This window comes from Ictidomys tridecemlineatus, unplaced genomic scaffold (assembly GCF_052094955.1).
Source record: "Ictidomys tridecemlineatus isolate mIctTri1 unplaced genomic scaffold, mIctTri1.hap1 Scaffold_631, whole genome shotgun sequence".
NCBI classification, from domain to species: domain Eukaryota; kingdom Metazoa; phylum Chordata; class Mammalia; order Rodentia; family Sciuridae; genus Ictidomys; species Ictidomys tridecemlineatus.
This window is the reverse complement of record NW_027524358.1, coordinates 102,511-116,374: the sequence shown is the minus strand read 5'-3', so window position 1 is coordinate 116,374 and position 13,864 is coordinate 102,511. Positions and strand designations below refer to the sequence as shown.

The window sequence follows — 13,864 nt, the reverse complement described above, 5'->3', positions numbered from 1 at the left end:
GTGGGGCCCCCACTTGGCAATCAGTGCAGGACCTGTGTTTGTTTTAGATAAAAACCACGGACTCAGTTCCAACAGTCACAGGCCTCCGGAGCCCCATCCTGCTGAGGAAAGCGGGAGCTGATAAAGAAGGCGCCTTGTTCTGCAGGAGAAAATACATAAGGATACCAGGTGTCCTTGCCATTCCTGGTGCCTACTACAGGCCAGACCCTGCACCGAGATCTGGTGGACAGCCCATGGGGATTCAGCATCATCCTCACATTTCAGAGACAGGGAGAAGGTTAGGCCCAGGGAGGGGAGGGGAGGCGCCTGCCTGGGAGAGCAGAGCCCACAGCGGCTTGGGCTTCCTGGAATTTGAACCCAGGCCACTTAAGCCTCTCTGGGGACCAGCCACCCTTGTGTGGGTGTGGCCGTGTGTGTACATCTCATCCTAACAGTTCCCACTTCGGCTCTTACTAGTACCACACCCAATTTATAGGTGAGAGGTTGGGTAACTTACTGGAGGTCTCACGAGTCAGTGGCTGAGGCCCAGGGCAGAGGTCCACTCTGGGGTCTGGTAGAGATCCCCAGGTGTCTGAACCTGAACTTCAGACTGACGCTCTTCACTTGCCACTGGTTCCCAGGCTCCACATCCTGGTAAAGGCAGCTGCTTGCCCAGGCTGAGGAAGCCTGGCACCATTTCTGATACTCTCACCCCTCCTCTGCTGGCCCATGCCCCCATCTTGGCCCACTTGATCTACTCCAGGGGCTTCCACCTGGCCATCTTGCTTCAGCACTTGTCCCTGGAGCCCTTGAGTGAGGAAGGAGAGGGGTGGGAGAATCCGGGGGCTCCAGGAAGCAGAGGTGGGAAGAGGAACTTGAACTTCCACCAGGGCTCCTGCCCCAGTCAGAGCTGAAGCGGGGTCCAGGCGCGGTGCCCCTGGAGGGGGCATAGCACAGCACATACCTGCATTTCCTCTCCATGCAAATCCTGGGTGACACCAGCCCCATCACCCTCCTCCCCTGAGGTGACATCCTGCCTTGTTAAACACGGACGCTGAGCTCCCTTCTTTGAGCACATGTTGCTGAAGGCCTACTTTGTGCCTGTTCAGGTTCTGGGGACACAGGGATGACTAAGACACAATGTGGGGCGAGGCAGCCCATGCAGCCCCACTCCCACTCCACATCAGCCTCCTCCTGCCCAAGCAGGGCTTCCTCTGGCCGCCTTCCCAGGCCTCTCCCATCATCCTCTCATGGCTTCCGGCACCTTCTCTTCATACTCCCCTGTGTGGAATCAAACACTCTTGTGACTTTAGTTGCCATCTGTTCACCACTGGGCTGCCAGCTTTCTCGGACAGATCCGTGCATCTCCACACCCAGCCTGGTGGCCACCAAACACCAAAACCCCACAGCTGTGGGAAAGCCAGTGAGCAGGACCCCAGGTTGCTGGAGGAACTTTGAGCTTGGTTGGGGAACCTCTCAACAAAGGAGGGAGGGAGGCCATGCTTGAAGGTGGTGTCCTTGACCTCCAGGTCTCCGGGTGGGTGGGTGGGGGTCTGGGAACCAAAGAGGATGAGGTGCTGCTGGCCTGAGTTGGGGAGGGATGGGGAAAACAGCCCTTGGAGTCGTCCGCAGGTCTGTTGACTGCGCCTGACCCCCCCGAGGAGGAAGCGGAAAGTCAATTCACAGTGAATGAGGCCTTTCAGGCTTCACTCAACCCCAGTGTTTCTCACAAGGAAGGTGAGCTGGGATCTGAAGTCGAGACATGGCTCTGTCCCAGCACCAGGCAGGGAAGTTCCTGCCACGTGTTGGCTGGCAGGGATGCCGACTGTCCTGCTGGGTGGGCCCGGGCTGCCATGCCAGGGACAGGTTCTCAGGCCTGATCAGCAGATGGGCAGAGACAGGGCATGCCCTCCTGATCTGCACCCAACTAGGATGGGGGCACTCATACCCGCTGGTGCTGGCTGCTCCCTGACAGCAGCTGCCCTTACAGCTTCACAGTGGGGAGCACCGAGGCTCCAAAACAAACTTGCCTGGGGATCCCCAGCAGGTAAAGGGGGGCTTATTCAATATCTGCTATCTCTTATCCTTCTAGAAAATTCCACAGCCAGCTCGAGTGAGGCAGAAAGGAAGGCCCAAGTATACTACCGCGCATGTATGAATGAAACCAGGATCGAGGAGCTCAGGGCCAAGCCCCTGATGGAGCTGATTGAGAAGGTGAGTCCCTGGGACACACTCTGGCCTCCCTCCTGCCGTGCCTCCTGCCAGCCCCTCTGGCTGCACCTCTCAGGCCCACTGGTGCTCATCCACCCCACACCTCCAGCCTCCGCACCCAGCTGGAACACGCAGCCTGTCTGTCTGCCACTGCGTGTGCATGCACGTCTGTGCGTGGGGGGACTGTCTGTTGTAATGTGTGGGGTTGTGTGTCAGCATCTGTTGAGGACATCTAAGTGTATAAGTGCATCTGCGTGGGCCTTGGGGACGATATTCACTGGGAATCTCTTCCTCTGGATTGCCACTTCCCTTTCCTCAGGAGGTGGGTGTGAGTGTGCGAGAGGTGTGTGTTGTTCCAGAGAAACCAACAGGGAGTCTTAGGCCAGCAACAGAGCCAGAACTGCTGGATGGAGGCCTCGCCTTGCTCCTGAGCCCAGGAGAAATCTTCCCTCTGGGCCAGGCTGCCTGGCACAGACAGAGATGGCTGCGGCTTTTCTGGCCACCCTTTGCTTGCTCAAGGGCTCGCCATCCTATCTCAGTTCGGGGAAGTTATTGCTGCAGGCATGGGGACTCTCCCAGTCCCTCCTCTCTGGCACAGGCCCCATGTGCCAGTGTGTGCCAATCCTGGAGGACCAAAGAGACTTTTTTTAAAGTCCCAACTTGGAGAGAGACCAAGGTAGACCATAGCTTATCAGCCTTTTTCAAAATACAGAGCCTTATTTCCCGTAGTCACAATTGGATTTATGTCTTAATAGTAATCACGTTCGTGTGATTAATTGTCCAACAAATGAACAACACAGGGGGCAAAGTCTCTGGGATTCACAGCTCAGTTGTTAAGGATGAGTCTTTGCTCCATCCGTGGGTCTCCAGGTCACAGGTCAGAAGCCCTTTCATTTGCTCTGGACGCTCCCAGAGGTCAGATGACTTCTCCAGGGTCACAGAGCAAGTCAGCTGCAGAACCAGAATTTGCATATAGGCTCCTTCCCCTCCCTATCTGCTCTGCCTTCTTCCAGCTCAGAGGCTGGAATATCACAAGTCCCTGGGCCAAGGACAACTTCCAGGACACCCTGCAGGTGGTCACTGCCCACTACCGAACCTCACCCTTCTTCTCTGTCTATGTCAGTGCAGACTCTAAGAACTCCAATAGCAATGTGATCCAGGTGAGCAGGCCTGGGCCAGAGAAGCAAAGGGTGTGGCCTCCTGGGGTGGAGGGAGACCTGCCCTGGGCCGTGGCAGTAGGCTCTGGTTTCTAAGCTGGGGTTATTTCTGGCAGCCCCAAGCAGTGAGATTTTTACAGGCAAGAGACTATGAGAGGGCAGACTACCCATCTCATTGGGCAGCTCATCATGGGCCACAGAAATGACAAGTGATATCAACTCCTGGGCACAGCTGTAGCCACCTCTTTGTCCCCTCCCTTAGCCTCTGGCTCTGTGGTGCTGCTTGGAATGCTTTTGGTCCATCTCTCCCACCAGAGCCTGCCCAAGGCTGAGGATCAGCACACCCAGGAGAGTCCCCAGATTAGGGGTCATAAAGGCTTAGTTCTCAGCCCAACTGTGCCACTCACTGTGTGACCTTAACAAGCATCAACCTCACTGAGCTACACTTTCCTTTTCATCCTAATGAACTATAACAGCAGCTACCCAAGTTGAGGCAAGGTGTAGCCAGAAGGTTCTAATGGTAGCCATCAGGAATTGACCCTCCTTTGCCTGCCCCACTCTCAGGAAACCCTGTACTGACACTGTCCTCTTGAATCCTCATTCCAGCTCTGAAGGTTAGGTGTTATCTCCCTAACTTTCTGGGCGAGGAACCTGGGGATCAGAAAGGTTAAGTAACTTGGGTTAAGATTAAGTCACTGTGTTGGCTCCTCGCCACTTGGGAAGGGTTTAGAGAAGTAGAGTGCATTGCTGAGACCAAGGGGTGTTTGAAGAGGAAGGAGGCTCTGTCCAGCCCTCAGAAGGGCCCAGGTCCCTGCAGCTGACCCCACAGGTGGGCAGGAACGTGTCTGTCTTATCACTGAGTGATCCCATCTGTGACTTCGGCTGCCGGCTTGTGCTCCTGCTGGGACGTGAGCTGGTCCTCAGTGCCTGGTGTGAGAAGTCCTGGGGCAGGCAGAGGCCACAGGGGACACACAAGCCTGCAGCAGGGCCTTCCTCTCACTCTGCCTCCCTCTTTAGGTGGACCAGTCTGGCCTGGGCTTGCCCTCCAGAGATTACTACCTGAACAATACTGAAAACGAGAAGGTGAGTGGAACTTTGCAGTGGTTCTCCCACTGTGTCCTCCACAGCATACCTGGGCAGGTCTTAGAAGCTGGGGGAACACAGGGGTATCACTTTCCTGATGGGCAACAGGCAGCCCAGTCAGAGGAGGGATGCCCCCAGGCTCGCTAGTTCATATGCAGGCACTGTGGGCACAAAGGGCAGGGGTTAGGTGTCATTTGTCCCCATTGTAGAGAGGTGCAGTAGCAGCCTCCACCATTTGAGGGTCTCAGACCTTTTATATACCTCACCTCTAACCCTTCCAGTCACCACAAAGTCACTCAGCTTCTCTGAACATCATTTGCTTTATCTGTCAAATGGATATTCGTTTTACCTTGCCCTATACAGAGGAAGAAATAAGTCTCAGAGACAGAAGTGACCTGTTCAAGGTCACACAGCCAGTAAGTGGGGAGATCCAGAGCCACAACCAGATCACCTCCAACCCCTCACAGCTCTCCCTTCCCCTGCCCGGCCCACCTGAGGTTCACTCTCCTGTCCACGGGGCTCGAGGTCCAGTAGGAGAGGGAGACATTACTTAACTGACCACCCAACTAGATGCCAACTGTATACATTGTGATCAGGGCAGAGGGACTTGATTCAGGACTTGATTCAGCTCTAGGGACGTGGTGGCAGAGGGTGGTTCAGAAAAGGTGCATTTCCAGAACAGGAAGATGGCTGAGGATGAGCCCTGAAGGCAGGGCCAGAGCAGCAGGGGCCAGCCTCGGGGACCTGTGTGTGCCCAGAGGCGGTGGGCTTTACCAGGAGCCCCACGGACACCAGTGAATACACACAGTGCCAGAATCCTCCCCAGAGCTGTTTTCCAGCATGTTTCCTGGGCCCTATGCACAGGGCCGCAGCTGGGCCGGCCTCACCTGGCCCACTGGGTGGCAGGTGGCAGCCATTGACAGACAGTTTTGGGGTGCTGGGTCCCACAGGTGCTGACCGAATACCTGAACTACATGGTCCAGCTGGGGAAGCTGCTGGGCCGGGGGGATGAGGACGCCATCTGGCCCTAGATGCAGCAGATCCTGGACTTTGAGACAGCGCTGGCCAATATCACCATCCCCCAGGAGAAGCGTTGGGACGAGGAGCTCATTTACCACAAAGTGACGGCCGCCAAGCTGCAGGTACCCTGTGCGCCAGCTACTGCAGGGGCAGGGCCACTGGAGTACACAGAGTCGAAAGGGCTCTTGGGGGGAGGGGTCATACCCACTTCATCATGACCTTAAAGCCACCCTTGGAAGGAGGTGTTTATGCCCAGGTTACAGATAGACTGGGGCTCAGACAAGTAAGATTACCTGCTGGTGGACACAGAGTGCGAAGGGACTCCAGAGCCAGGCTTCTTCCCTCGCTGGGCTGCTTCATGTGACAGCATTTCCCTAGCAGCTCCCAGTCATCCAGCACCGAGCACTGAGTAAAGGTGGGGTGTGGATTCCGATGTTGCTTCTCCCTTTGCGGAACAGGAGATGAAGAGACATGATCAGGGCCTGGAGGCTCCTGAGGGCAGGGGTGCTGTCCCTGGGACTCAGGCTTGGCTCAGCTTTTGACCATGTCCCTAGGCAATATCCAGAGGCGTAACTGGGAGTCAGACCTGTACTTTCTGTGAAACTGGTGTGACTCACCGGAGACCTGCTGTCCCCTCCGTAGGTCAGCCTTGCCGAGGCTGCCCCCTGGTGGCTGCTCAGGCCTCCAGGGCCTGGGGTGGACTTCCTACTGCTTCCTTCTTTCTGGCCCGTGTGCTGTTGCTGACCCGCTTGTCCTGGGCCCTGGTGGTCTCCGAGGATCCCATGGATCTCCCTGTTCCTTGCCCTCAGGCAGGAGCGCCTGGTGGCCCTTGCTGTTCTGCTGGGGCGGACCCTGCGCCTGCAGTGGGTTCCACTGCTTGTCGGTCTTCTCCCGGCTTCTCTCCCATCCTTTCCCTCTTCCTTCGAGGAGGAAGTTCCTTCTCTTTTTTCCTCCTCCATCTGACAGATGTATCAGGGGCCACTTGGGCCCCACTTTCCTGTACTTCTGGTCTGGTGGGGACACTAAGAAACAATCCCAGTCTCCCTGCTTAGTGCTGTGGGCAAGAGAAGCAGGGTGCTGAGGCCCGGTGGGGAAGGGCTGGGGAAGCTGAGTGTACACCTGCCCCACAGGGACCTTGGTGTGTGCAGGGCCTCGTGGGCTTCATTCTGGAAGTTGTGCTTCCATTGGTTTCCTGGGTGAAGTGTGTGTCCCTCTGGCTCCAGGCACAGGGCTACAGCCAGCCCTGCTCCACCCTGGCCTAATGGGCAGCAGTTTGGGAGTGTTGAGTCCCTGGCTGACTGGATACCTGCACTACATGGTCCAGCTGGGAGGCTGCTGGGCCTGGGGGTTAGGGCACCACCTGTCCCCCGATGCAGCAGATCCTGGACTTTGAGATGCACTTTATCCTGAGGGCTGTGGGGGGTGCGGTCTCCCAGGCACAGGTGCAGCCCATGCAAAGACCTGGGCTGAGGCAAGAAAGCCCAGCCTTCTGGTGGCACAGCTGTCCCTCGGGTCCCCAGGGAGGTTGGTGGTAGGGTGAGTGGTTCGCGCGGGTTGTTATGGAGATCGGCAGCCTGTGTCGGGCACCATCTGGCACTGTTTTTCAGCTCTGAGGCTGGGAGGTGGAGGGAGATGCAGTTCGCCCCCCAGCTGCAGGGGGCCTGGCCTGAGCACTCACCTCACAGCTCTGACGTGGTGCTCAGAGAATGGACATCAATCTGGCGTGGCCAGCAGGTTCTGCCCCGGAGCAGCCTCTCCCCATTGCTTTTGCTCTCTTGTTTCATGGAAGAAAGGAAAGGTCATAACTTCAGCAGGGGCTGAAGACCACACAGTGCCTGCCGGGGGCCTGGAGTCAGAGGGTCACACCTTGAGCCGTGTGGCCTTAGCAGGTGAGGAGCCCACCCTGAGCCTTGGTTTTCTTCCAGGTAAAAAGCCCTTGCTCATCTGCTCACACTTGTTCTGTGCCGGAACAGAGACAAATGAGACACCACCCCTGCCTTCACCAGGGACAGTGGCTCTTAACTCTTAAGTCATGGAGTCTTTTGAGAACAGCTCAAAAACTACGGACTGTCACCCAGGAAAAATGGGCATGTGTGCATGAAAAAAACACACAGGCTAACATTTAGAGAAGTCCTGGACGCCCCCGAAACCTGCCTGGCCTGCCCACGGGTTATGAGGACATAACGTGACGCAGAAGATGAGATTTTGTTTTGTAAACTGGCATGCGCCATGGAAAAGTAGCATCCCAGAAGTCAATATCAGTAGTGCTGTGCTTTTGTGATCGGTGATATTTCTCAGGTCCCTATCACTAAATTAACTTGAATCATTCCACCCTGGGACAGAGTGTCTTCTTCTCTGGTAGCTGGAGATTTGTTTTCTTCTCCTACTCAAGATGAATCCAGGAGAGGGACTCCAGGCTTACGTGTGGTTCAAGGCTAAACCTGCTGGAACAGAATGGTGTTCCAGGCTAGCCCCAAGTGGAGTTCGGATTCAGAGCCATGAGTCAGACCACCTTTTGCTGCTCTAGGGGTGGAGGGGGGCCTTCTCATTCTTTTCTGGACCTCCCGTCCCGCAGGCTGTTTGGGCCTCGGCCCTATCCTCTGCCATTTCTCCTGTAAAAATGAAGCCCAAAAGCACCCTCATCTTTCCCACTCCTCAGGCCTGAGTTGGTTGGTGCCCAGCGGTCCTCCTGGGCTGTGGGCATGGGAAGCAGCTCTCAGGCCTGCCTCTAGGGGATTTGAGTCAGGGCAGAGTGTCCTAGTCCATTAAAACTGCTGCATTAGCCAGGCACACCTGTAATCCCAGTGGCTCGGGAGGCTGAGGCAGGAGGATAGTGAGTTCAAAGCCAGCCTCAGCAAAAAGCAAGGTGCTAAGCAACTCAGTGAGACCCTGTCTCTAAAGAAAATACAAAATAGGGCTGGGGGTGTGGCTCAGTGGTCGAGCACCCTGAGTTTAATTCGCCAGCACCAACCAACCAAACAAACAAACAAAACTGCCACATCCATGGAGATGGATCTTGGCACCTGAGTCTCAGGAGTTCACTAAAACAAGACACTGAAATGTGGACATCCTGCTGTCAGCACAAGCCTCTTTATCTCCGAGTTGTGAGAATTGCCCTGTCAGGACTCTGCTCTCCCGGAACAAGCAGGTTTGTGATGAGTAGTAGGGTTTTCCCCACCTGATGCCTCACCCTGCACCAGGGATCTGCCACCTCAGTTCATAAAGCTCTCATGAGCCCTGTAACTGGTGACATTCGGTAAACTAACCCACTTTCCCAGGGTCTTTGCCACCAGGCCATGCATTCAGGTGACCCTGATTGTGGGACCCAGTTTGAAGGTCTCATCACACACCTCTGAATTCTGTGGCCACAGAAATGTAGAGATTGGCCTGAGGGTCTCCTGCCAGGGAGAGGGGAGGCTCCGGGCCAGGCTGAGAGGCCTGCGGCAGTCAGCTCTGGGGGCAGGGTCACTGACCCCATCTTAGGGAAAGGATAGACAGTGCCCAGAGCTGGTTCCTGCTGGGGACTCTGATATAGGCCTCCTCACGCCCAGCTCAATGTCACCAGCTCATGTCACCCAGCTCATGTCAAGGGGCTGTGCTGTCACCTGCCGGCTCGGGGCCCACTGTGCGCTTCTCTTCCCAGCCTCATGGGGGTTTGCCATCGGTGTTGGTGGGAACATTCACCCAGGGATGATGCCAGTCAGCCCCCTAATGAGAACTGGTTGATGACTTGTACCAGCACCATACCGCCTTTGGGAGCTGCCCCCGCCCTGTCCCCAGCCTCATCTGTCCTTTGAGATGTTTGTTCCCCAATGGATTAGATGTCCACTTAAACCCAGGAGCAGGGGCTGGGGTTGTGGCTCAGTGGTAGAGCGCTTGCCTTGCATGTGTGAGGCACTGGGTTCAAGTCTCAGCACCACATATAAATAGAGGAAGGTATTATGTCCATCTACAACCCCCCAAAAAAATAAAAAATAAAAAAATAAATCCAGGAACAATGGCCTTGTGGTGGAGCCCAGTGGTAAAGCCTGTGCTTAGCCTGCTCAAGGCCCTGAGTTCAATCCCCAGCACCCCGCCAAATACACCCAGAGACGAGTGCCTTGAGTTTTATTTAACCCCCACAGTAAACCATATAACCTCAGGAAAGTCACCTTCCCTGATCAGCAAACTTAGCCTCTGTGAATTGGGGGTCTTGTGACTGACTGCCTCTCCCAGCAGGCGGGGATGGATCTTAGGTGGCTTTGTGGGTACGGTTTTTCTGTATGAAGGGAATGCATTTCTCACTTCCCGTATTTGTCTTACATTTTGCCCTTTCAAGAGAATAGAGAATGGAGTTTGAAATCTGACAGGCCCAGGGCCACTTTTAGAAGGTCTTAAGCGATGATCGTAATTTCTGGATTTGCTGGCTAATTCAGGTGCCCATCCAAGTGATTGACATGTAGAGGTATCTTTGCTAAAAGACTAGATATGCAGCCCAAAGCCTCGTGTTCTGTAAAACTACACACTAAAAATAACTGAACGTGTGGGGAATACAGGGCCAGAGCAGACACATTGCGCAGCTCTGCTTGAGGAAGTGACACCAAGGGACACACGCCAGCATTGAAGCCCGAATCTCTATGTGTTTGCACTTAAGCTGGGCCACTCGGGCCAGCGTCGGACTCAGAGACAGGTAGGGGTCGAAAGTGGAAAGCACAGTCTTGCAAAAGTCATCTGCAGCTGGGTGAGCCAAATCCCCAGCCCTTTTTATTTTTCATTTTGAGACAGGATCCTGCTAGGTTGCTGAGGCTGGCCTTGATTTGAGATCCTCCTGCCTCAGCCTCCTGGGTTTCTGGGATTACAAATGTGCAGCATATTTTACCACAATTTATTTTTAAAATGTTGTAGGACTTCATAACAAAAATCTGCAACCTCAAGAGGGATAGCTCGCATGGCTGGAGGCTGCTGCTGCAGGAGATGCTGGCCGTGATGTGGAGGTGTTGGGGGAGACACCTCTGAGCAGGGCACCTTGGGGTGCCAAAGGGAAAGTGAGATCTGTTGGGAGCTGATAGTTATGAAAAGCCAAGTGTCTCTTTGGAAAGCCCTGGGTACAGGTTCTCATTTTAGGTCCTTAAAACAGAGCTGCTGGGGCTGAGGTTGTGGTTCAGTGGTGGAGTGCTCTCCTAATGCGGGTTAGGCACTGGATTCAATCCTCAGCACCACATAAAGATAAATAAATAAAAATAAAGGCATCATGTCCACCTAAAAAAATACTTAAAAAACAGAGCTGCCGCTGGGCATGATGGTGCATGCCTACTATAATCCCAGAGGCTTGGGAGGCTGAGGCAGGAGGAACAAGAGTTCAAGGCCAGCCTCAGCAACTTAGTGAGGCCCCAAGCAACTTAGCTGCCTCAAAATAAAAAGAGCTGGGGGTGTGGCTCGGTGGTAAAGTGGCCCTGAGTTCAGACCCCAATAACTCCCCAAAACAAACAAGCACAAAGAGCCGTGGGCCTGGTGTGTGCAGGGCTGAGCTGCAGGCTTCTCCCTTCTTGCTGCAGTCATCACCGACTTTGCTGTCCCAGCTCCCCCCTCGGCAGCCTAACCTGTGGACTACAGTTTACCCCACAACACTGGCCCTCCTGAATGTTGGATCCTCTGCAGCAGACTGCTGCTGCTGACACCCTTGTTGAGTGGGACAGTGCTGGCTTCTGTGTGTGACCCTCCCAGTTACCAGATATACGGGACTCATTGTCATGATGATCCCTGTTTTTCACATGAGGTGCTGAGGCACAGATGGGCACATTAACTTATCAAAGGTTGCACAGCTCATAAGCAAGAAAGCTACACCAGGAAAGCTACCTAGCCTATCTCCTGATTCTTAATTGTTAGGGGTCTGAGGCTCCATGTCTTCCTCTATAAATGGGGATAATTGTGGCCACTGCTTGGTCAGTTAGGCAGTGGCACATGCCGCATGGGAAGGGCATAGTGATGGTGGTGGCTGATGTGCCTGCTGCTGCTGCAGCCTCTCATCCCACCCTGGTTCCGCTTCAGATGAGGTTTGCCTCTGGCTCCTGGGGACGCTATCCACAGCAGCGCTCACTAGCCAGCCAGCCTCTGCCTGGAGCTCCATCTGCACCATGGTCCCAGGGCAGAGGCACAATGACACCTTCCGAGGGACACCCGAAGACGGGGCTGAGGAGAAGCCACCCTCCAGCCTCATGCTGTCCCCTTCCCTTGCAGACCTTGGCACCGGCCATCAACTGGATGCCCTTCCTCAACGCCATCTTCCACCCCGTGGAGATCAACGCATCGGAGCCCATCGTGGTCTATGACAAGGACTACCTGGAGCAGGTCTCTGCCCTCATCAATGCCACAGTCAGATGGTGAGGCCAGCAGCCCTGCTGGGCAGGAGGGGCAGAAGGGGCAGGAGGGGCAGGGCAGCCGGACGCAGGGCGCCGCACCCTGGTGGGCTTCCCCGAGAGGCAGCAGAGGGTGCTGGTCCCCTGGGCAGCTTCAAATCCTGCTGCCCTCAGCCAGCTGTGTAGCTGTGGGCATGTCCCTTGTCCTTTGTTGGGGTCATACTGTCACCCATAAAGTGGAGATGCAGATAGCACCTGCCAAGCAGGTGATTCGTGAGAATCACACAAATTGATTCATGTTTTAACACATTCCTGGCATGGAATAGGACGCTGCCAATACCACCCATAATTTTTTGGTTAATACTTACGGGTTTTTTATTTTATTTTATTTTTTTATTTCAAACGCTTATAGAAATGTTGAAAAATACAGAAAATAGGAAAAATGTAAAATTATTCAAAATACTACTCTTGATCATTTTGGGGGGTGTTTGTGTGTGTGCATATCAGGGAGAGAAGGTGTGAGGGAAGAGAAGATTCCAATCCATAGTTCTTCTTTCTCCTTAATGTGACTAGATGGATAATCTACTTTTCCCTTGACTTTTCATTTTTATTTTAGTAGTAGGAGTACTGAGGATTAAACCCAGGGGCACTTAACCACCGAGCCATATCCCCAAACTTTTTGTATTTTATTTAGAGACAGGGTCTCACTGAGTTGCTTAGGGCCTTGCTGTTGCTGAGGCTGGCTTTGAACTCACTGTCCTCCTGCCTTAGCCTCCCGAGCCACTGGGATTACTGACATGCACCACCGCTCCAAGCCTTGCCTTGACTTTCATTATGAATATTTCCCAGTGCCATCCCAAACCCTCTGTGAGGATCATTTTTATAGTTGCATAGTATTCCATCAACTGTACATGCAATCTTTGCCATACCCTCCCCCGTAGTCAGACTTTCAGGGTGATTCCGGTTGAGGCTAGATGTTGAATATAACGAACATCTTTGTACTAAGGTAACATCTTTGCAAACTTGACTCAGCATGGTCAGTTGGTCAGTCACAGATAGGTTCCCTGTGCCCTGTGGGTGGAACATGGGAATTGTCTTCATGAAACCTGGCTGGCCAGAGTTTCCTTTCCTGCCCCTGCTGCTCTAAGGCCTCTACTTCCTGTCTGGCCTTCAGCAGGGAATGGCAGCCTCCTCCCCACTGTTGCATACACCACCAGGCAAGTCTCTAGGCAGTGGCTTCACAGCTTCAGACACAAAGCAGCTAAGCAGCAGCATGTATTGAGCACTGCTGGTATGCAAGTGATTGCACCAGACACTGGGAGCGCCAGGCGTTCCTCGGAGAGTTACATTCCATGTGCTTGGAAGGCAGCTGCCAACCGAGCCCCAGGTAGGCTAGGAAGGAGGCCGGGGTGAGGCTGTTCAGGAGCCCCAGGCATTTCTGAGCCAGCATCCTCTTCCCCAGCCTGGTGAACAACTACATGACCTGGAACCTGGTGCGGAAAATGAGCTCCTTCCTCGACCAGCGCTTTCAGGACGCTGACGAGAAGTTATGGAAGTCATGTATGGGACCAAGAAGGTGAGCGGCGACAGTGATTCCTGGGTTCATGCTGAGCACCTACTGTGTGCTCTGCCCTGAGGCTGGTAAGACCACTGTACCCTCAGGGCTGTGGCACTTATGAGGGTTGAGTCTAGGAGGAGAATGAAGAGGCCACTGAGGGTCCATCTGGGGTCATGGGAACACTGATGGGGACTTAGGCCCCCAGGGTGGGCAGAGGCTCTGGAAGGAGGTGGTTATGCCAAGCCAAAGCACAAAGAGGAGTCTTAGCAACTCAGCTGGTTTGCAGAGAAGGTAGTTTCTATTCTGTGCCTCCAGCTGCTTCCCCGTGGAAGATGAGATGTCAGCGCTCTCCTTATGTAACTGTGACTCTAAAGGTGGGGACTTCTTCCCCAGAAGCATCAAACACATCAAACACCTGCTCACGAGGGTTCCCTGATTCTTATCCTCCCTGTTTGTGGTCAGGGGAACCCAGTCCAGATCCAGGTTCTCTCAGGGAGCAGGAGTCCCAGGCCCCAGATCCA

At 54.3% G+C, this 13,864-nt stretch overlaps 1 protein-coding gene across 1 annotated transcript in view; it reads left to right on the top strand.

The window, feature by feature from the left end:
* LOC101956937 (endothelin-converting enzyme 1) overlaps nucleotides 1–13,864 on the top strand; it is a 38,059-nt gene that overhangs the window by 7,362 nt on the left and 16,833 nt on the right. The window contains 7 exon segments of the mRNA XM_078037173.1: nucleotides 2,072–2,193; nucleotides 3,204–3,350; nucleotides 4,365–4,430; nucleotides 5,381–5,572; nucleotides 11,667–11,809; nucleotides 13,248–13,330; nucleotides 13,333–13,361. Coding sequence (XP_077893299.1) covers nucleotides 2,072–2,193; nucleotides 3,204–3,350; nucleotides 4,365–4,430; nucleotides 5,381–5,572; nucleotides 11,667–11,809; nucleotides 13,248–13,330; nucleotides 13,333–13,361 — 782 coding nt within the window.